This window comes from Oncorhynchus kisutch, linkage group LG26 (genome assembly GCF_002021735.2).
Source record: "Oncorhynchus kisutch isolate 150728-3 linkage group LG26, Okis_V2, whole genome shotgun sequence".
Taxonomy (NCBI): Eukaryota; Metazoa; Chordata; class Actinopteri; order Salmoniformes; family Salmonidae; genus Oncorhynchus; species Oncorhynchus kisutch.
Window position 1 is genome coordinate 24,347,058 of NC_034199.2, and position 24,824 is coordinate 24,371,881.

The 24,824-nt window shown below is 42.2% G+C and overlaps 1 protein-coding gene across 1 annotated transcript in view; it reads left to right on the plus strand.

The window, feature by feature from the left end:
• Positions 1 to 24,824, plus strand: part of LOC109870628 (transmembrane protein FAM155A) — a 143,657-nt gene that overhangs the window by 110,693 nt on the left and 8,140 nt on the right. The window contains exon 2 of the mRNA XM_020461185.2: positions 21,835 to 22,006. Coding sequence (XP_020316774.1) covers positions 21,835 to 22,006 — 172 coding nt within the window. The remainder of the gene's footprint in view (positions 1 to 21,834; positions 22,007 to 24,824) is intronic.

Below are 24,824 nucleotides of genomic sequence, written 5' to 3' on the forward strand. Positions count from 1 at the left end.
GTCACACAGACCTGTTTGCTTTCAGACTTCCATCTGTGAACTCTCTGCTCTTTGGCTCTCTGTCTTCCTTCTCCCTTCCTTCATCTCCTGCTCTCCATCTCTCTCTTCTTTCCTCTTCCTTTATCACCACTTTCTTGGCTCCTTCCTTCCTTCCCTATCTTCCCTCTCTTTAGCTTTCACCCCATGTTATAGTATCTGTACACTCTCTCTCTCTCTCTGTCTGTCTCATTCGCTCTCCCTCCCTTTCTCTCTTCCTCCCTCTCTATTTCACTTTGTTAGAGTTCTAGTCTGTAGACCTGTGTGAGTTGTATTCTATTTCCGGCGCTGTTGGCAGCAGGAATATGTGCATATTTAGACTACTGCATGTATTTGTCTGTCTGACCTCCGTCCTGTTCCATATTCATGCTGCCTGTTTCCAACCCTCTGGCATCTCACCACTGAATAACCGTCTTCCCAACGTAACTCCATTATTGTGTGATCTGTACATATCATTACCACCACAGCTGGCCAATAGAGGATAATAATCATAATGTGGCTTGGTAGTTTGGCAGGGAAATGCTTTTTCTCTTCCACTCTTTTAATGTAAGACTGTTTTTTCTGGTCTTTTTTAGCTGTTACTTTTTCCGCTGCAGTGCAGAGTCAGGAACTGTACGTTTTAGAATGAATTGTTAAAGAAAGTGGGTATATCCACAACTCTGTTCCATTACAGAACAGCTACCTTTGATTTCTCCTCCCATGGAGCCCTCCTTCTCCCCCCCCCCCCCCCCGATAAACTTCTGTGACATCCTCCTTTCTATTAGACTTTATTTGGTGTAACTGTGTCAGTGATCACCATGTCAGATGAACATTGATGCCAATGTGTACCACATCATGAGTAAACTAAACATGTCAAGGGAAGAGTCTGTCAAGGTGTGTGTGTGTGTGTGGGGGCGGGGGGCTTCTGTGACAAACAGTCCAGGTTTTGATTATGACCATTATGTGAGTGAAGCAAGCCAACTTACAAGCATTTTCTCTTGTCTCATTACAGCAGAGTGGAGCAGAGTGATATACAGTCACTGTTATATCCGAGTATGTAAGTGATATTGTTTTTTGACGAGTGGTACTGCATCGCTGTAGTGCTTGTTGCAGTGTTGAGTGCAGTAGTAATACCACAGAGTGAGTATATGGATTTATGCTGCTGCTGCTATTGTTTAGTGTGACTTCAGGCCCAGAAATGCAAACAGCATCTCATGGATTAATGTAGGGGAGTATAGAAGTTATTTGAGAGTTAGATAACTAGTCGATTACTGTGTGACTGTGCAATGTGTGTGTGTGTGTGTTTCAGTGGTTTAGCGTATGTGTGTGCTTGCATGTAGGGGATGTGTTTGTACGAGACTAATTGTCCTTCAAGTGATGTTGAAAGTTAATACACACACCCAAACACATCACTCTATTGCCTGTAAGATACACTCAGCCTTGTGCGAACCATTGGCAGAGAAATGCAGTGGAGCTACACCCAGGAGGCCCAATGAGACCAGGGGCTCCATTACTAATCCCACCCTCCAAAAGCCTCCACTGGGGCAGCGGGCTGAAAGGCAGCTGGTTGAAAGGCAGCTGGTTGGCTCAAATGCACCAGTTGCAGGGGAACAGTTCTATAAAGCCAGTAATGTAAATCGTCAAAGTCACAGATAGAATGTTGAATATATACAGTTGAAGTCAGAAGTTTATATACACTTAGGTTATTTTTCAACCACTCCACAAATTTCTTGTTAACAAACTATAGTTTTGGCAAGTCGGTTAAGGCATCAACTTTGTGCATGACACAAGTAATTTTTCCAGCAATTGTCTACAGACAGATTACTTCACTTATAATTCACTGTATCACAATTCCAGCGTGTTAGATGTTTACATACACTAAGTTGACTGTGCCTTTAAAAACAGCTTGGAAAATTCCAGAAAATGATGTCATGGCTTTAAAAGCTTCTGTTAGGCTAATTGACATAATTTGAGTCAATTGGAGGTGTATCTGTGGATGTATTTCAAGGCCTACCTTCAAATGCAGTGCCTCTTTGCTTGACATCATGGGAAAATAAATCAGCTTTTTTTTTATTTTTACCTCCACAAGTCTGGTTCATCCTTGGGAGCAATTTCCAAACGCCTGAAGGTACCATGTTCATGTGTACAAACAATAGTATGCAAGTATAAACACCATGGGACCACGCAGCCGTCATACAACTCAGGAAGGAGACGTGTTCTGAATGTACTTTGGTGCGAAAAGTGCAAATCAATCCCAGAACACCAGCAAAGGACCTTGTGAAGATGCTGCAGGAACAGGTACAAAATGATCTATATCCACAGTAAAACGAGTCCTATATCGACATAACCTGAAAGGCCGCTCAGCAAGGAAGAAGCCACTGCTCCAAATCCTCCATAAAAAAGCCCGACTACGGTTTGCAACTGAACATGGGGACAAAGATCGTACTTTTTAGAGAAATGTCCTCTGGTCTGATGAAACAAAAATAGAACTGTTTGGCCATAATGACCATCGTTATGTTTGGAGGAAAAAGGTGAATGCTTGCAAGCCAAATAACACCATCCCAACCATGAAGCACAGGGGTGGCAGCATCATGTTGTGGGGGTCATTTGCTGCAGGAGAGATTGGTGCACTTCACAAAATAGATGGCATCATGAGGGGGGAAAATGATGTGGATATTTTGAAGCAACATCTCAAGACATCAGTCACGAAGTTCAAGTCTTCCAAATGGACAATGTTGTGGCAAAGTGGCTTAAGGACAACAAAGTCAAGGTATTGGAGTGGCCATCACAAAGCCCTGACCTCAATCCTATAGAACATTTGTGGGCAGAACTGAAAAAGCGTGTGCAAACAAGGAGGCCTACAAACCTGACTCCGTTACACCAGCTCTGTAAGGAAGAATGGGCCAAAATTCAATTGAAACAATTTAAAGGCAATGCTACCAAATACTAATTGAGTGTATGTAAATGTCTGACCCACTGGGAATGTGATGAAATAAATAAAAGCTGAAATAAATCTCTCTCTACTATTATTCTGACATTTCACATTCTTAAAATAAAGTGGTGATCCTATCTGACCAAGACAGGGAATTGTTACTAGGATGAAATATTAGGAATTGTGAAAAACTGAGTTTAAATGTATTCGGCTAAGGTGTATGTACACTTCAACTCTATCTGCACTCTGGACTGTGGACTGTGGTGAGACAACATCAAAAGGAGAAAGAGCAGGAGAAGAACAGAGCACTAGAGGAGAGGATCAGACTGTTGGAGGAGAGGGTGAGTGAATGGCGTGTGTCAGAGAACAACCCATTAGAGGGGTGTCCACCCCCGCAGAGAAGCCAGTAGAACAGCCCACCCCAGACCCTGACCATAGTGTCGACATCACAGCAGGACAGACAAATGAAGATCCCAAGCCCAGGGGATCCAACCCCCTCTGAGTACCCCCCCCCCCCCCGTCAGGCAAAACCTACACAAGCCACGTATTGTACTACTTATGGACTGAAACGGGAAATATACTGTATACAAGATATTTAACTTATTCCCAAACACAGATTGTCTGAACTCTGGTGTCCTACCCCAGCGCGTCTTCTGTCTGAGGACATACTAGGGTCACCCAGCCACATAATAATACACACAGGCACAAACAACCTGAGAGCACAGCATGAAAGGGTGGCCACAGCACTCGAGGGGTGATTGAAAAAGCTTCTTCTACTTTCCCCAAATGCACAAGTGGTTATCTCCACCTTGCTACCACAAAAAGACTTCTCCCTGCTACCATACAACGGGTAAACACAAGTATTTCTCGTGACTGTGACTCAAAACCAAATGTTTTCCTGGCACACCACTCCACCCTGGACTTCAACAGCCTATACAACCAGGTCCACCTATACAAGGCAGCAATGCCCACTTTCACCCGTACCCTAAAAGGATATCGCCCTCAAACGCAGTCCAAACACTTCACACAGGAGCAAGAGATCAAAAGACATGCCGCCCAGACAAGCGAGAACCCCCTTCAGACCTACACATAGAGGACCCACGCCTAGAGGACCTACATCCAGACCACAGCAGCACCAGCCACATCCACACCCCCCAAGTCAACCATGCCCACACACCATTTAGGCTCCCTCAGATCACACCTATGCTCCTCCTGCCCCCCCCCCCCCCCACTCCCGCAAAGAGGACCTCAACATGGAAGTCACACTTACGCCCAGGCCGTGAGCAGGCAAACAGGCCCAATCCCCACTCTTACACTAGCCCAAGCCAATGGCATGTACCAGATGCTCTGCTCACACTTACTGGTCTGATGCCAAAACACACGACCAACAACATTGGACACTTTATGGAAAACAAAGCCTTCACTATCTCATCCTGGAATATTCAAGGCCTGAGGTCATCTGCCTTTGGCCTAAAGAGCAGGAAGCTGGACTTCACCAAAGAAATCGGAAATACAGACATTGTCATACTACAAGAAACATGGCATAGAGGAGACGGACACACTGGTTGCCCTCTAGGTTACAGAGAGCTGGTAGTCCCATCCACCATACTACTAGGTGTGAAACAGGGAAGGGACTCAGGTGGTATGCTAATTTTGCATGGCGCAGACCTAAAGCGCCAGACAGAGCATACATGATGGTACCCCAACCCAAGGGACGATCCCCGGGGTCAGGAGAGGACCGGTCACCCCTGCTGATGCGCGGGAACCTGTCGCCAGCTGGGACGCGGTAACCTGACAGACCAGCTGAGGCAGGGGAGCCTGACGAGCCGGCGGAGGCATTCAATTACATTGAATGAACTACAGGACAAAATACAAAATGTCCAACCCAAAAAGGCCTGTGGTGTTGATGGTATCCTCAGTGAAATGTCCAGACACTGTTCATGTTCTGTTTCATGTCCGTTGTTTATTAAATGTTCTCCCAGTACCTGCTTCTCGTCTCCAGCATTGATCCTCACAGAATGCTGACATCACTAAAGGAAGCATCAGGGAGTTTTAGATTTTTGTTTTGGTTGGTGGCGTCGGGTCTGTGTGCTTTCACCGATGGAACCGGGGGTGCTTCAGCTAGCTCGTCGGGTTGGCTCAAGAGGTCTTCTGAGAGGTCTTCTACCTCGGTTTGCTCGGCAGGCGGCCAGCCCGTCAGGCTCGCCCAGGTGGGACGCCGTGTGGTGCCCCTACTGTCACGCCTGCTCCCGCTACCCCTCTCTGGCATACAAGGGTGCCAGGCTGCCCTTCATTACTCACACCTGTCACCATCATTACGCACAGCTGCGCAATATTGGACTCACCTGGACTCCATTACTTTGTTGTTACACCCTCTATATCTGTCTGCTCCTCAGTTTGTTCCATGTATCAGCATTTTTATTTTTCCCCTTTCCAGACACTGTTCCTGTTCTGTTTCATGTCTGTTGTTTATTAACCTGTTGAGTGTAGGGGGCAGTATTTTGATGTTTGGATGAAAAACGTACCCAAATGAATTTTTCTCAGGCCCAGAATCTCTAGAATATGCATATAATTGTCATATTAGGATAGAAAACACTCTAAAATTTCCAAAACTGTCAAAATATTGTCTGTGAGTATAACAGAACTGATATTGCAGGCAAAAAATTGAGGAAAAGTGGATGGTTGGGTGCCAGCAGAGTTTTGCCAGCAGAGTTTTGCATGCGCAACAGCTTGGAGCAGACATTTTTTCTCTCTCTCCTATTGAAAAAGCTACGGTCCGGTTGAAATATTATTTATTATTTATTGTAAAAACAACCTGAGGATTGATAAAAAAAAATTGACATTTTTCTACAAACTTTTTGGATATAAAAATAATCTTTATCGATCAAAAGGACATTTATTGTGTAACTGGGAGTCTCGTGAGTGCAAACATCCGAAGTTCATCAAAGGTAAGCGATTCATTTGATTTATTTGCTGACTTTCATGACCAATCTACTTTGCTGCTAGCTGTTTGTAATGTTTTGTCTGCTGAGAGAGATGTCCTAACATAAACGCTTGGATAGCTTGACGAAAATGATCCCGCTAACGGGATGGGTGCGCCAAGAAGTTAAATGTTCTCCCTGTACCTGCTTGTCTCCAGCGTTGATCCTCACAGTGGGATACAAACCAAAAAGACATGTCTTTCTCCGAGGCTGTGGGGTGAGACAGGGATATAGCTTAAGCCCCACCCTCTTCAACATATATATCAATGAATTGACGTGGGCACTAGAACAGTCTACTAATCAAATCAAATCAAATTTATTTATATAGCCCTTCGTACATCAGCTGATATCTCAAAGTGCTGTACAGAAACCCAGCCTAAAACCCCAAACAGCAAGCAATGCAGGTGTAGAAGCACGGTGGCTAGGAAAAACTCCCTAGAAAGGAAGAAACCTAGAGAGGAACCAGGCTATGTGGGGTGGCCAGTCCTCTTCTGGCTGTGCCGGGTGGAGATTATAACAGAACATGGCCAAGATGTTCAAATGTTCATAAATGACCAGCATGGTCGTATAATAATAAGGCAGAACAGTTGAAACTGGAGCAGCAGCACGGTCAGATGGACTGGGGACAGCAAGGAGTCATCATGTCAGGTAGTCCTGGGGCATGGTCCTAGGGCTCAGGTCCTCCGAGAGAGAGAAAAAAAGAGAGAATTAGAGAGAGCATATGTGGGGTGGCCAGTCCTCTTCTGGCTGTGCCGGGTGGAGATTATAACAGAACATGGCCAAGATGTTCAAATGTTCATAAATGATCAGCATGTTCGAATAATAAGAAGGCAGAATGTCTACTATTTGCTGATGACCTGGTGTTTCTGTCAGCAACAAAGGAGGGCCTACAGCAGTACCTAGATCTTCTGCACAAACCTGGGCCCTGACAGTAAATCTAAAAAATAATGGTGTTCCAAAAAAGGTCCAGTCTCCAGGACTACAAATACAAATTGCATCTAGACACCGTTGCCCTAGAGCACACAAAAAAACGATACATACCTCGGCCTAAACATCAGCGCCACAGGTAACTTCCACTGTGAACGAACTGAGACAAGGCAAGAAGGGCCTTCTATGCCATCAAAAGGAACATACAATTTGACATACCAATTAGGATCTGGCAAAAAATACTTACATTATTTATAGAACCCATTGCCCTTTATGTTAGGAGGTCTGGGGTCCGCCCCCCTTGGTTGGTGAGCGGACCCCCCTGCAAAAGAATCCTCCATTTACAACGTAAAACACCAAATAATGCATGCAGAGCAGAATTAGGCCGATACTCGCTAATTATCAACATCCAGAAAAGAGCCTTTAAATTCTACAACCACCTAAAAGGAAGCGATTCCCAAACCTTCCATAACAAAGCCATCATCTACAGAGAGATTAACCTGGAGAAGAGTCCCCTAAGCAAGCTGGTCCTTGGGCTCTGTTCACAAACACAAACAGACCCCACAGAGCCCCAGGACAGCAACATAATTAAACCAAAGAAAATCATGAGAAAACAAAAAGATAATTACTTGACACATTGGAAAGAAATAACAAAAAAACTGAGCAAACTAGAATGCTATTTGGCCCTGAACAGAGAGTACATAGTGGCAGAAAACTTGACCACTGTGACTGACCCAAACTTAAGGAAAGCTTTGACTATGTACAGATTCAGTGAGCATAGCCTTAAGCAGACCTGGCTCTCAGGAGAAAACAGGCTATGTGCACACTGCCCACAAAATGAGGTGGAAACTGAGCTGCACTTCCTTACCTCCTTCCAAATGTATGACCATATTAGAGATACATATTTCCCTCAGATTACACAGATCCACAAAGTATTCATAAACAAACCCAATTTTGATAAAAACTGGGTGAAATACCAGCGTGCCATCACAGCAGCAATATTTGTGACCTGTTGTGTGAGTGAGTGAGAGAGAGAGAGCGAGAGCGAGATCTTTCATTCATTCAGTTTTTTCATCACCATGATGTTTTGTGTAGTATTTTAGTCGTGTTTGCTTTCAGGCCTAGTAAAACGGAATCAGAAATGTAGGGTGTGTGTTATTAGTCCAATATTCCTCTGCTACTTGCAATGGGGATTTTTGCAGATGAGCACATGAATACAAAACTTGCATTGAACCCTGCTGGGAAAGCAGGGCAAACAAACACCCAAGCACACACACATCACACCCAGGCACACACCCATCACACCCAAGCACACACCCATCACACCCAAGCACACACACATCACACCCAAGCACACACCCATCACACACAAGCACACACCCATCACACCCAAGCACACACACATCACACCCAAGCACACACCCATCACACCCAAGCACACACCCATCACACCCAAGCACACACCCATCACACCCAAGCACACACACACATCACACCCAAGCACACACACACATCACACCCAAGCACACACCCATCACACCCAAGCACACACCCACGCACATACACATCACACCCAAGCACACACCCATCACACACAAGCACACACCCATCACACCCAAGCACACACCCATCACACCCAAGCACACACACATCACACCCAAGTACACACCCATCACACCCAAGCACACACCCATCACACCCAAGCACACACCCATCACACCCAAGCACACACACACATCACACCCAAGCACACACCCATCACACCCAAGCACACACCCATCACACCCAAGCACACATACATCACACCCAAGCACACACCCCATCCTTGAAGCCATGGGTTCAACCAGTGTTGTTTTGTGAATAAGCTGTTAAATTATATAGACAAGTGATTTACTACCCCCCCCCCCCCCCCCAGATGGTAGTACACTTTGGAAAAGTGTGGTTAAGCTAGATGCTGCCTGTACCGCTGAGGTGAATATTGATTCATCACTCTTACTCACAGTAGGTTCTTCCTGATAATTATCTTTGTCAAATTAATTATCTTTGTTAGTGTCAGCATGAAAACACTATATAGGAATAACATCACAAAACCTTGATTAATCAAACAGAATCCATTGTTGTTTGTGCATACGTGTCTGTGTGTGTTTGCGTGTATGTTCAGTTATGTGCAGACTATAGTCTCCATACTGTCGAGTTCTCTACCCTCTTTTCTGTTCACTCCCTCTTGGTCTCATCTCTCTCTCTCTCTCTCTCTCTCTCTCTCTCTCTCTCTCTCTCTCTCTCTCTCTCTCTCTCTCTCTCTCTCTCTCTCTCTCTCTCTCACTGTGTGTGTGACTGAATCACGGGGTGGTTTTCTCTTATCTTGTCAGTCTAAAGGCTCATGTCTATTGATCTCTATGGTACAGTGAGCCAGTATAGGCAGAGTGACTGACAGAAACCTGGCTGAGCCTATTGCTACTGTACCGTAAGCTCTGTTTTGGAGTCTACAGTGGGTCTTTGTTGCTTTATTAAGCACACTGACTTGACATGACAACACTGAAGCATTTAGGGGTACGTCTGATAAAGTCACAGTCACCTGAATGAACTTAAATCTTAACGCAACATGTAAAGTCTTGGTCCCATGTTTCATGAGCAGAAATAAAAGATCCCAGAAAAATGTTGTGCTCAAATTGGTTTACATCCCTGTTAGTGGGCATTTCACCTGGTTAAAAAGCATGATCATTACACAGATGCACAATGTGCTGGGGACAATAAATGGCCACTCTAAAATGTGTCTTACAATTGCAGACTACGTGTAACCACGCCAGCCCAGGACCTCCACATCCGGCTTCTTCACCCGCGGGATGGTCTGATGAGGGGGAGGAGGGTGCTGAGGAGTATTATGTCTGTAATACAGCCCTTTTGTAGCTAAAAATTAATTCTGATTAACTGGGCCTGGCTCCCCAGTGGGTGGACCTGGCTGCCAAGTGGATGGGTTTATGCCCTCTCAGTCCCACCAATGGCTGTGTCCCTGCCCATTCATGAGAAATCCATAGATTAGTGCCTCATTTATTTATTTCAATTGATTTCCTTCTGTGAACTGTAACTCAGTAAAATCTTTGAAATTGTTGTATGTTGCGTTTATATTTTTGTTCAGTATAGTTCAGTAATACATTGGTGATGCAGTTTTGTGCTGAGCTGGTTCTGTCCGTGGTACTGAAAGCATCAGATGTGTGTGTGTGTGTGTGTGTTTGTTTGTGTGTGTGTGTTTCTTGTATTTAATAAACCCACTCTGTATAATGTGGCCCTTGCTGTGCGGTAATAACATTAGCATGGTTTACACTGACAAATGAGCTGCTCTTATTAAAAGAGGTGAGGATGTGTGTGCGTGCTTCAGGGTTTTGTGTTCCAATAGCACCAATAGGTGAATCTATTCTCAGTTCAGATTTGAAAAATAGCCCGCCTAGGTTGTCATACCCATTCAAATGTAACATGACTGTAATTGAATATGTCCCAGTCAGGCAGTGTATATTGTAGGGCTCTCAAGCCTCACTTCCATTCCAATCAATGTTGTTTCCTTCTGTGTTTCAGCCAGCCTGCCTGCATACCTGCCTGCATACCTGCCTGCATACCTGCCTGCAGCCTAGCTAGCTACCCCCTTTGTTACTCTATTGTGTTCACATTGGCTTTGCTGACCATTTTGACTTAATCTGCCCATTCATTCTCTATACACTGGTCCTTTCCTTGAGATTATTAGTTTTAGTTCTGCTACATTTACTGTACACATGTCTTGTGTCGACAGGCTATGTGCTAGACTGTTAGCCAGTCTTCTCTGACTAAGCTTCATCTGGCTAAGCTAGCTCATTGCAGGCTGCTCAATACATACACTGTGTTATTGGTTTGTCTAACCTTGCTTTGTGTATGTGATAGTGTCAGTTGATCTGGTAGAGTCAGGTGATTTTATAATGCCAAAAGAACAATGAGATTGTGGTAAGTTTAGCCTCAGCAAACTCAATGCAATGTTTGTTTACTTATAATCTAATGAGCAAAACTATTGGCTATCAGGTTAATGCTTGCAGAGACATGTCGTCAGTCTTTGCTGGTTGTTTACATTCATGCTTGATTACTTTCATTGAGTGTATCCTTCTCCTTGGTTGTCCGTGTGTGTGTGTTTGTATGTACACTACCGTTCAAACTATATTTTACCAGATCTATTGCTCAGCACAACTGAGCAAGAGGACAAGTACATTAGAGTGTCTAGTTTGAGAAAAAGACTCCTCACAAGCCCTCAACTGGCAGCTTTATTAAATATTACCCGCAAAACACCGGGCTCAACATCAACAGTGAAGAGGCTCCTTCAGGATGCTGGCCTTCTAGGCAGAGTTCCTCTGTCTGTGTTCTTTTGCCCATCTTAATATTTAATTTTTATTGGCAAGTCTGAGATATGGATTTTTCTTTGCAACTCTGCCTAGAAGGCCAACATCCCGGAGTCACCTCTTCACTGTTGATGTTGAGACTGGTGTTTTGCGGGTACTATTTAATGAAGCTGCCATTTGAGGACTTTTGAGGATTCTATTTCTCAAACTAGACACTCTAATGTACTTATCCTCCTGCTCAGTAGTGCACTGGGGCCTCCTACTCCTCTTTCTATTCTGGTTAGCGCCAGTTTGTGCTGTTCTGTGAAGTGAATAGTACACAGCGTGGTACAAGAACTTCAGTTTCTTGGCAATTTCTCACATGGAATAGCCTTCATTTCTCAGAACAACACCAGACTGACGAATTTCAGAAGAAAGTTCTTTGTTTCTTGCCATTTTGAGCCTGTAGTCGAACCAAAAAATGGTGATGCACCAGATACTAAACTAGTCTAAAGAAGGCCAGTTGTATTGCTTCTTTAATCAGAACAACAGTTTTCAGCTGTGCTAACATAGTTTCAAAAGGGTTTTCTAATTATCAATTAGAAATCAATTAGCCTTTTAGAATGATAAACTTGGATTAGCTAACACAATGTGCCATTGGATCACAGGAGTGATGGTTGCTGATAATGGGCCTCTGTGCGCTTATGTAGATATTCCATTAAAAATATCTGCCGTTTCCAGCTAAAATAGTCATTTACAACATTAACAATGTATACAGTGTATTTCTGATCAATTTGATGTTATCATAACGGACAATACATGTGCTATTCTTTCAATAACAAGGACATTTCTAAATGACCCCAAACTTTTGAACAGTAGTGTTATTATCTTTGAGTGTATTGGAGTGTGCGTGTTGGTGTGGTTAGCCATCCGTGAGGTTGGAAATTTCTATGCGACCCCTCACCCATAGCTTGTACTAGAGCTCTGAGGGGGCATTGCTGCTAGTGCTCAGAGAGCCCTGTGGGAAATGAGTTGCTTGTTTATATGCTTCCTCCTGCAGTAGAGTAACCTCCATCTGACTATTCACCCTTTACATTTCATATTGCCTCGACTGCTAGTCTGCTCAACTCACCTCAGAAATGGTACGCTATAAGAAAGAGTTTTGTTTTCTCTGGTCTAGTATTTCTCAATATGTTCCTCTGGGATCAATAGGGTTGCATATGTTGTTGCAACTGAGCAGTAGCACACCATATTCAACTAGTCAACTAATCATCATGCCCTTCACTACACAGAACATTTGTTTCAAATAGTTTTAAATCAACAATGACAGTGTTAAATGTAACACCATGCCTAGTACTGACACTGTTACACTTTGTCAGTGTTATTCAATAACACCTTATATTGTATTTTTAACACTAGGAAGTGTACATAGTTTGTACCAATGGTGTTATGCAATAAAACCTCGTAATTTTTTTATCATCACACCAAGAGGTCCGTATCTCTTGACAAGGTCACTCAGTGTTGAGTTAAAGGTCAGTCAAAATCATGTTTTTCATGACATTTGATGATATTTGAAGGAAACCAGATCAAAGTATGATGACCAAAGTACGAAAAATGACTGTTGCTTTGACATTGATAAAGTTTGATCATAAAGTTACTCGTCCCCTCCACATGTCAAACACATGGATTCATTATTAAGGGGACAAGATGACATCACTTTAACTCTCATTTTAAACACAATAGAACACAATAGATCTGGTAAAAGATAATACAAAGAAAAAAACAACTGTTCTTTTGTATTTTTTGTAGTGTATGGGAAAGGTTTTAGACTGATCCAATGAATCACTGTATTTCTGTTAAAAAGGTTGTATCAAGACTTCCCACGTGCCAAATTTGTTTATTAATAACTTTTCATGTTCAAAACTGTTCACTCTCCCCAAACAATATCAGATATGTCTATGTCCTGGTAAATGTTCTTGTTACTTACAACCTCATGCTAATCGCATTAGCCTATGTTAGCTAATGCGATTCCGAAGAAGTTTTAATACACCAATGGTAACATGATATTCTCTTACCTCATTAAAATAAGTACTGCCTCGTAACAAACATCGGAGAAGGCGTGTTTTCAGAGGTGCGTGTTTATATACTAGCTAGATAGCTACTCTACTGGTGCCACTCAGTGTGAAGACATCTTCAATAAAGAACTGCAACAGTGACATTATTTATATTTTCCCTCTGAATTGCCACACAGCAAATTGGTCAGTGTTACCTAGAGCATGTTGTAATTGACATTTGTTTGATAAAAACAGTAGGAAAAATGTAGGTGGAGTACAATCTCATTTTTTCAGATTTTCTTTTTAAGAGCTTTGCCACAAAGGACCAGTCTGTCAATGCAATTGAAGTATTAGATGCAATTTCAATGTTTGATTTGCTTTATGTATCACCAAATTAGCTTGAGATGATTTTACTTCAACACTGTATCCAAGTTGATTAACATAAGTGTTTCAAAGAGCTGTAGTTAGCCATGAGAGAAACATTACTTTTCTGAATCACTGTTCAGGACATTGCAATAATATTTTCAAGTCTTTATTGCCATGTGCTCTTATGTAAGCATTATAAAAGACCTGATATCTGGCACCAGACATGCTCAAGCTTAACTTAACAGAACAATTGACCACTTAAACTGGTACAACACTTCCACTCACGGGTGGCCAAAAATAACACATTTAATGGCAGGTCTTAACTAAGCCACGCCTCCAACATAATTGCCCAGTGTACCTTGCCTTTTCTAGTGAATTGTAGAGTTACCGAACATGACTATATTTGTTAGTCACTAAGTGAGGTCCTACTGTAGGTGAACGTTACTACAATTAAACTGTAGTACATATATAGTACATATATCATAAAGCCTTACTTTGATAGCCATGTCTTACCCCAACCCAGTGGTGCTGGGAACCTACTGGTTTACAGACCACATCAGGCCTGAAAGTTATATTATGCTGGCTTGCAAAGCGATATGTAATTCCTATTGGAATCCAGCCAGTGTTAGGACATCCGACAGTTGGAATTTTATTCACCCACAACCTGTTAGGAACATTAAATCTGGAATAAATCTAAGTAACTGATTGGATTCATTTAGAAAAATCTATGCTATTAGCTTTGTGTAGCATAAGATAATCAATCAATCAATCAATGTACATGCAAAAACACAGATATTAAAAACAATCCCCTCCAAAAAAATCTAATTTTGGTAGAGCTTGATGGGAAAAATGTAATAATAGGCATGGTTTTGATGGGAACAATTTACTCTCCACAGAGTAAAACTGATTATCTTGCTTCAGCTGCAGAAACCATTCGAAATCACTGAAAAATCAATACTAGGTCATTTGCTGTGCATTTGGCCAATTTGCTGTGTAGCTGCATCAGGTGTGCTAGTGCTGGGCTGGACCAAAAATGTGTAAACCTGAGGCTTCCTGGGGTACTGCAGACTGAACTGAAGATGCTTGATGGTTTACTCCAAATTACTGTACTGTAGATGATTGAGAGTTTATTACAAATTACTGTCCTGTAGATGATTGAGGGTTTATTCCAACTTACTGTACTGTAGATGATTGAGGGTTTACTCCAAATTACTGTACTGTAGATGATTGAGAGTTTATTACAAATTACTGTACTGTAGATGATTGAGGGTTTATTACAAATTACTGTCCTGTAGATGATTGAGGGTTTATTCCAACTTACTGTACTGTAGATGATTGAGGGTTTACTCCAAATTACTGTCCTGTAGATGATTGAGGGTTTATTCCAACTTACTGTACTGTAGATGATTGAGGGTTTATTCCAACTTACTGTACTGTAGATGATTGAGGGTTTACTCCAAATTACTGTACTGTAGATGATTGAGGGTTTATTCCAACTTACTGTACTGTAGATGATTGAGGGTTTACTCCAAATTACTGTCCTGTAGATGATTGAGGGTTTATTCCAACTTACTGTACTGTAGATGATTGAGGGTTTATTCCAACTTACTGTACTGTAGATGATTGAGGGTTTATTCCAACTTACTGTACTGTAGATGATTGAGGGTTTACTCCAAATTACTGTCCTGTAGATGATTGAGGGTTTATTCCAACTTACTGTACTGTAGATGATTGAGGGTTTATTCCAACTTACTGTACTGTAGATGATTGAGGGTTTACTCCAAATTACTGTCCTGTAGATGATTGAGGGTTTATTCCAACTTACTGTACTGTAGATGATTGAGGGTTTATTCCAACTTACTGTACTGTAGATGATTGAGGGTTTATTCCAAATTACTGTACTGTAGATGATTGAGGGTTTATTCCAAATTACTGTCCTGTAGATGATTGAGGGTTTATTCCAACTTACTGTACTGTAGATGATTGAGGGTTTATTCCAAATTACTGTACTGTAGATGATTGAGGGTTTATTCCAACTTACTGTACTGTAGATGATTGAGGGTTTACTCCAAATTACTGTCCTGTAGATGATTGAGGGTTTATTCCAACTTACTGTACTGTAGATGATTGAGGGTTTATTCCAACTTACTGTACTGTAGATGATTGAGGGTTTACTCCAAATTACTGTCCTGTAGATGATTGAGGGTTTATTCCAACTTACTGTACTGTAGATGATTGAGGGTTTATTCCAACTTACTGTACTGTAGATGATTGAGGGTTTACTCCAAATTACTGTCCTGTAGATGATTGAGGGTTTATTCCAACTTACTGTACTGTAGATGATTGAGGGTTTACTCCAAATTACTGTCCTGTAGATGATTGAGAGTTTATTCCAACTTACTGTACTGTAGATGATTGAGGGTTTATTCCAACACTACTGTACTGTAGATGCTTAAATTAAAGGGTTTGCAGAAAAAGGGGAGGGGATAAATGAAAAGTGAATGTAATGAAGCAGTAAATTACTATGTTTTACAGTAAGCTGTGGTGGTGGGGTGCGTGAGGAGTGTAAGACCTTAGAAATAGAATGAATAAAACAGGCTTGGAACCTCTAACCCTGGCAATGTGACTGGTAAACTCATGGGTACACTCGCAAAGGCTGCCTTGTATTGTGATGCAATAATTTCCATGGTATTTTGGAATGTTCTAGCAAGTGATGATTGATTGCCATGGTAATATATAATGTTCATTCAAATGATGCTAACTGATGTGGCTAATGCAATGCAATTAATTTTTGTAATGTCAGTTGAGTTGACTCAACAAATCACAGCACAGATTGAAAGATACACTTCCTGCTTTTACTTCCAGGCATGGGCACACGCAAAATGGCTGCAAGTCCACCCATTATGCCGTTATTTACTTGGAGACACCCTTTCTATTCATTTGATTTCTATGTGTAAGGTTGCAGTAATCCGGTGTGTTCCCGTGCACTCCCTCCCTCTAGCCCTACCTCAGTCAGCAGTTTGCCCTGCATACAGGGGAGCAGGAGCACAGATAAAACATCAAAGACAAAGCTCTGACAATGCAAGGCCACCCCAGGCCTTGTAAAACCAATACTATAGGGCGCTGAAAGGCCCTCCGACAATTACAACCTTATTAGGCTAATCATAATGGAATAATTACAATCCAGGAGGACAGCTTAGCTATAACACTGTAGCTCGCCAAGGAGACGAGACACTAACGCATATGGATAAGACAGGATGAGGGGAAGAGAAGAAAAAAGTCAAATAAAAGTTTGAGAAAGATGAAACGGCGAGTATGACTGAAAATGAGAAGAAAGTGAAGAAAGAGTTCAGTGAGGACAGGAAAATAAATGCTGACCTTGAGCATGCAAGTGGGGTTGATTGAAGTAGAGGCTATGTTTATAGTATAGGTACCAGATAATTTTTTATTGCTCTCTTCTTCTTCCAATGTTTCCAGTGTTCTATACGTATCTCCATTCATCCGACCCCTTTCACCCCATCCCCCCTCCCACAAGGAGCGAAAGAGAGAGAGCGAGGTAGCGAGAGTGAGAAAGAGAGAGAGAGAGGCAGGCACAAATAGTGGACCCTACATTGCACTGCGGCCCCATGCAAGGCTAGCCCTGCTGCAGCACTACAGTAATCTGCAGTGCTCACAGCAGCAACAACACTGCAAACCTGAACCATGTTGCTAGCTAATAGCTCTAATACTGGCCTTAGGATATGCTTTAGGTTTCATCCATCTCTGCCTTTTCTTCTTCACTTTAAAGGATATATTTAGCCTAAATCCTGAGTGTTTAGAGTTTTGGTTGGAGGAGGGTTAAGTCTCCACAGAGGCGTGTTGTTGGGTTAATCTCCCTGAGTGTGATGTTATTGATTATCTAGCATGATTCTTTATCCGCTAAGCCCTGGGGGTAGGGACATGATCAGATTTGACTTTGGAATATGAGATACTGCTTGAGATGTGAGATGATTTATGAGATGTATGAGATGATTTCTCTCAAAGTCTTTGTCTCCCTATCGCCACCCTATTTTCAGGCATAGACATTGCAGGGTTCTATGCGTAAGGTCACAGTCACTCACACACACACAAACACACACACACACAATGCTGTGATAATGTGTGGATGAGGATGTGACATTAACGTAATGACGTGATCGTGTTTACTGCTGTGACATACACACACTGCCCAGCGCAGAGTGAAGGGCAATATGTGTCTTTCTGTTAAATTCACTCTCATTTCACATCCATCTGGAATTCTATTATTATACTGAACAAAAATATAAATGCAACATGTAAATTGTTGGTCCCATGTTTCATGAGCTGAAATAAAAGATCCCAGAAATGTTCCCTACGCACAAAAAGCTTATTCTCTTAAATGTGTTTACATCCCTGTTAGTTAGCATTGCTCCTTTGCCAAGATAATCCGTCCGCAGGTGTGGCATATAAAGAAGTTGATTAAACAGCATGATCATTACAAAGGTGCACCTTGTGCTGGAGACAAATAAAACTCCACTCCACATTGTTTTAGAGAATTTGTCAGTACGTCTAACCAGCCTCACAACCGTAGACCACGTGTAACCACGTCAGCCCAGGACCTACACATCTGGCTTCTTCACCTGCAGGATGATCTGAGATCAGTCACCCAGACAGTTGATGAAACTACGGGTTTACACAACCGAAAATGGTCTGCACAAACTTGCAGAACCCGTCTCAGGGAAGCTCATCTGCATGCTCATCGTCCTCACCAGGGTCTTGACCTGACTGCACTTTGGCGTCCTAACCGACTTCAATGGGCAAATGCTCACTTTCGATGAGGCAAATGGTGGTCACACCAGATACTGACTGGTTTTCTGATCTACGCCCCTAGCTTGTTGAGGTACCTGTGACCAACACATGCATATCTGTATTCCCAGTCATGTGAAATCTATAGATTAGTGCCAAATGAATTAATTTCAATTGACTGATTTCCATATACACTGAGTATATACAACATTAAGAGCACCTGCTCTTTCCATGACATAGACTGACCAGGTGAATCCAGGTGAAAGCTATGATCCCTTATTGATGTCACTTGTTAAATCCACTTCAATCAGTGTAGCTGAAGGGGAGGAGACAGGTTGAAGAAGGATTTTTAAGCCTTGAACCAACTGAGAAATTAATTGTGTATGTGTGCCATTCAGTGGGTGACAATTGAAGAGCCTTTGAACAGGGTATGGTAGTCGCTGCCAAGCGCACTGGTTTGTGTCAAGAACTGCAACGCTGCTGGGTTTTTCACGCTCAACAATTTCCATGGTGTATCAAGAATTGTCCAGTACATAAACTGTAACTCAGTAAAATCTTTGAAATTATTACATGTTGCATTTATACAGTATTTATGTTCACTATAGTTATTTACAGAGCTGTCCATGGTGCTGAAAGCATAAGCTTCCTGTATTTGTGACTGAGGAAATAATAGATTAACCTTTTTTTACGTGCTAATGCCTGGCTTACTGTTCATCATCAAATGCCAAAGATTTATCTAATGAAGAGCACATTGAGAGTCACATCATTTGAGCAAGAGCCTTACACACACACGCACATGCATGCACGCACACACAGCATAACTATCTAATCTGCGGAGGGGATTGACAAGATCTATGATTGGGTGCAGTGTGTTGAGCCGTGACGGTTAGCCCGCGGCGGGCACTAACGTGCCTAGCGCTCCCCACTTCCCCAAACAAGCTTTGAGTGATTCACCGGAACCACCGGCTAATTACCGTAGCCGCATGGGGACCGGGAGCGGCGTGGAGAACTAGGAGACACACTCGCTAACAGGTGTCAGCTCCACAATACACCATATAGCGACAGCGGGCTTATCGTAAATCTGTTGAGACGAGGAGCCCAGGGAATATACCTAGGAAATATGTGTGCGAGAATAGGAAGGCCTCTGGAATATGTCTGAGACAATAGGTCAATGGAATACATTGTGTACTGTATGAAGGGTTGTGTCGTTACAGTAGGTGTACAGTACCATTCAAAGGTTTGGAGACACCTACTCATTCAAGGGTTTTTCTTTATTCTTACTATTTTCTACATTGTAGAATAATAGTGAAGACATCAAAACTATGAAATAACACATTTGGAATCATGTAGTAACCAAAAAAGTGTTAAACAAATCTAAATATATTTTAGATTTTAGAGTAGCCACCCTTTGTCTTGATGACAGCTTTGCACATTCTTGGCATTCTCTCAACCAGCTTCACAAGGAATTATTTTCCAACAGCCTTTTTGGCTGCTTTTCCTTCAATCTGCAGTTCAACTCATCCCAAACCATCTCAACTGGGTTGAGGTCTAGTGATTGTGGAGGCCAGGACATCTGATGCAGCACTCCATCACTCTCCTTCTTGGTCAAATAGCCCTCACACAGCCTGGAGGTGTGTTGGGTCATTGTCCTGTTGAAAAACAAATCATAGTCCCACTAAGCCCAAACCAGATGGGATGGTGTATCGCTGCAGAATGCTGTGGTAGCCATGATGGTTAAGTGTGCCTTGAATTCTAAATAAATCACGGACAGTGTCACCAGTAAAACACCCCCACACAATAAAACCTTCTCCTCCATGCTTCACGGTGGGAACCACACATGCAGAGATCCTCCGTTCACCTACTCTGAGTCTAACAAAGACACGGCAGTTTGGACCAAAGGACAGATTTCCACCAGTCTAATGTCCATTGCTCGTATTTCTTGGCCCAAGCAAGTCTCTTCATATTATTGATGTCCTTTAGTAGTGGTTTCTTTGCAGCAATTCAACCATTAAGGCCTGATCCACGCAGTCCTCTGAACAGTTGATGTTGTGATGTGTCTGTTAATTGAACTCTGTAAAGCATTTATTTGGGCTGCAATCTGAGGTGCAGTTTACTCTAATGAACTTATCCTCTGCAGCAGAGGTAACTCTGGGTCTTTCCTTTCCTGTGGCGGTTGTCACGTCCTTTTTTATGTCTCTATTTTGGTTTGGTCAGGGCGTGAGTTGGGGTGGGCATTCTATGTTTTTCATTCTATGTTTTGTGTAACTTGTGTGCTTGTCTGTGGGTTACGTGTTTCCCATTTCGTGGGTTTTTCTGGACAGTTTCAGTCCCCGTGTTCGGGACATTTGTTTTGTTGTGCGCCCTGTGTTTTCGTGGGGTTGGCTTATGTTCGCCGTTTTGTGCATTTAAATATAGCACTACCCTGAACTCTCTGCTTCCTGCGCCTGACTTCTCAACCACTACACCCAGTACGTTACAGCGGTCATCATAGAGCTTGATGGTTTTTGCGACTGTACTTGAAGAAACTTTCAAAGTTCTTGATATTTTCAGAATTGACTGACCTTTGTCTTAAAGTAATGATGGACTGTCATTTCTATTTGCTTATTTGAGCTGTTCTTGCCATAATATAGACTTTATTTTTTTACCAAATAGGGCTATCTTCTGTATATCACCCCTAGCTTGTCTCAACACAACTGATTGGCTCAAATGCATTAAGGAAAGAATTTCCACAAATTGACTTTTACCAAGGCACACCTGTTAATTGAAATGCATTACAGGTCATGAAGATGGCTGAGAGAATGCCAAGAGTGTGCGAAGTTGTCGTCAAGGCAAAGGGGGGCTACTTATAATATTAAATTATATTTTGATTTGTTTAACATTTGATTTGTTTACTACATGATTCCATATATGTTATTCCATAGTTTTGATGTCTTCACTATTATTCTACAATGTCGAAAATATTCTAAATAAAGACAAACCCTGGAATGAGCAGGTGTGTCCAAACGTTTGGCTCGTACTGTATGTATGGAATAAATTTAAGACAATATGGAATATGTGAGAGACAATATGTACAGTAGAACTGAGGAATATGTGAGAGAGAATAGGAAGGCTTATAGAATACAAGAGAGGCCTGTGGCATACTGTACTTTACGTCTTAGAGAGAGAGAGAGAGGACCTCTCCCACCAACGCCCTTATTAATTGGAATCTGCATACCAGGAAGTCTGATCAATTCAAGTAAATCAATTGCAATAGAGGTCAAGGATGGTGTGTGTGTGTGCGTGAGCGTGCGTTTGTGTGTGCATCCATACATTACTGTGTGTGTGTGTGTGTGTGTGTGCGCCATCAATGGCAACCCAATTTTAACCCATCAATATGCTCTCTCCCTCCACCTTCTCCATCCCATCCCTCTCTGAATCCCTAGATGGTATATAAGCCCTGGCTGTGCTCACAGTACTTCCAGACCACACAGATGCACTGCAGTAAGAGGATCCCGTGTGGCCAGTACTGTCTGGAGGTGCAGCAGAGGTGTCCCTTCATCCTTCCTGACAACGACGATCTCATCCACGGAGGAAGCCCCAGTTTTATATGCACAGGTACAGCCTGTTATACTGTATGATACACAGGTTATATGCACAGGGAAATAATATGAAGATATTGGAGAATACTCCCAGTTAAAAAGTCTTAAGGCTTGAATCCTGCAAACGGGATCAATATGACAACAGCCAGTGAAAGTGCAGGGCGCCAAATTCAAAACAACATAAATCTCATCATTTAAATTCCTCAAACATAGAAGTATTTTACACCATTTTAAAGATAAACTTGTTGTTTATCCCACCACAGTGTCCGATTTCCAAAAGGCTTTACAACGAAGCACACCAAATGATTATGTTAGGTCTGCACCTAGTCACAGAAAAACAGCAATTTTTCCAGCCAAAGAGAGGAGTCACAAAAAGCAGAAATAGAGATAAAATGAATCACTAACCTTTGATGATCTTCATCAGATGACACTCATAGGACTTCATGTTACACAATACATGTATGTTTTGTTCGATAAAGTTCATATTTACAGTGGGGCAAAAAAGTATTTAGTCAGCCACCAATTGTGCAAGTTCTCCCACTTACAAAGATAAGAGAGGCCTGTAATTTTCATCATAGGTACACTTCAACTATGACAGACAAAATTAGAAAAAAAATTCCAGAAAATCACATTGTAGGATTTTTAATGAATTTATTTGCAAATTATGGTGGAAAATAAGTATTTAGTCACCTACAAACAAGCAAGATTTCTGGCTCTCACAGACCTGTAACTTCTTCTTTAAGAGGCTCCTCTGTCCTCCACTCAGTACCTGTATTAATGGCACCTGTTTGAACTTGTTATCATTATAAAAGACACCTGTCCACAACCTCAAATAGTCACACTCGAAATTCCACTATGGCCAAGACCAAAGAGCTGTCAAAGGACACCAGAAACAAAATTGTAGACCTGCACCAGGCTGGGAAGACTGAATCTGCAATAGGTAAGCAGCTTGGTTTGAATAAATCAACTGTGGGAGCAATTATTAGGAAATGGAAGACATACAAGACCACTGATAATCTCCCTCGATCTGGGGCTCCACGCAAGATCTCACCCTGTGGGGTCAAAATGATCACAAAAACGGTGAGCAAAAATCCCAGAACCACACGGGGGGACCTAGTGAATGACCTGCAGAGAGCTGGGACCAAAGTAACAAAGCCTACCATCAGTAACACACTACGCCGCCAGGGACTCAAATCCTGCAGTGCCAGACGTGTCCCCCTGCTTAAGCCAGTACATGTCCAGGCCCGTCTGAAGTTTGCTAGAGAGCATTTGGATGATCCAGAAGAAGATTGGGAGAATGTCATATGGTCATATCATATCATACCAAAATATAACTTTTTGGTAAAAACTCAACTCGTCGTGTTTGGAGGACAAAAAATGCTGAGTTACATCCAAAGAACATCATACCTACTGTGAAGCATGGGGGTGGAAACATCATGCTTTGGGGCTGTTTTTCTGCAAAGGGACCAGGACGACGGATCCGTGTAAAGGAAAGAATGAATGGGGCCATGTATCGTGAGATTTTGAGTGAAAACCTCCTACCATCAGCAAGGGCATTGAAGATGAAACGTGGCTGGGTCTTTCAGCATGACAATGATCCCAAACACACCACCCGGGCAATGAAGGAGTGGCTTCGTAAGAAGCATTTCAAGGACCTGGAGTGGCCTAGCCAGTCTCCAGATCTCAACCCCATAGAAAATCTTTGGCGGGAGTTGAAAGTCTGTGTTGCCCAGCAACAGCCCCAGAACATCACTACTCTAGAGGAGATCTGCATGGAGGAATGGGCCAAAATACCAGCAACAGTGTGTGAAAACCTTGTGAAGACTTACAGAAAACATTTGACCTCTGTCATTACCAACAAGGGTATATAACAAAGTATTGAGATAAACTTTTGTTATTAACCAAATACTTATTTTCCACCATAATTTGCAAATAAATTCATAAAAAATCCTACAATGTGATTTTCAGGAATTTTTTTCTCATTTTGTCTGTCATAGTTGAAGTGTACCTATGATGACAATTACAGGCCTCTCTCATCTTTTTAAGTGGGAGAACATGCACAATTGGTGGCTGACTAAATATTTTTTTGCCCCACTGTATATACAAAAATCTGACTTTACATTGGCGCGTTATGTTTAGTCGTTCCAAAACATCCGGTGATCCGGTAAATATTGATAAAAGATACAACTATTAAGCATGGAATTATAGAGACATTTCTCCTTAATGTAACCGCTGCGTCAGATTTCAAAAAAGCTTTACCAAAAAAGCACACCATGCAATAATCTGAGTACAGCGCTCAGACAACAAATCAAGCCATACAGATATCCGCCATGTTGTGGAGTCAAGAGAAGTCAGAAATAACATTATAAATATTCACTTACCTTTGATGATCTTCATCAGAATGCACTCCCAGGAATCCCAGTTCCACAATAAATGTTTGATTTGTTCGATAAAGTCCATCATTTATGTCCAAATACCTCCTTTTTGTTTGCGTGTTTAGCCCAGTAATCCAAATTCATGACACGTGAGCAGACAAAAGTCAAAAGGTTCCGTTACAGTCCGTAGAAACATGTCAAACAAAGTATAGAATCAATCTTTAGGATGTTTTTATCATAAATCTTCAATAATGTTCCAACCGGAGAATTCCTTTGTCTTCAGAAATGCAATGGAACTCAAGCTAACTCTCACGTGAACACGCGTGGTCATGCCACTCTGCCAGACATCCCCTCTCACCCCCCCCCTTCAAAGTAGAAGCATCAAACACGGTTCTAAAGACTGTTGACATCTAGTGGAAGCCTTGGGAAGTGCAGTTTCACCCCATAGACACTGTATAT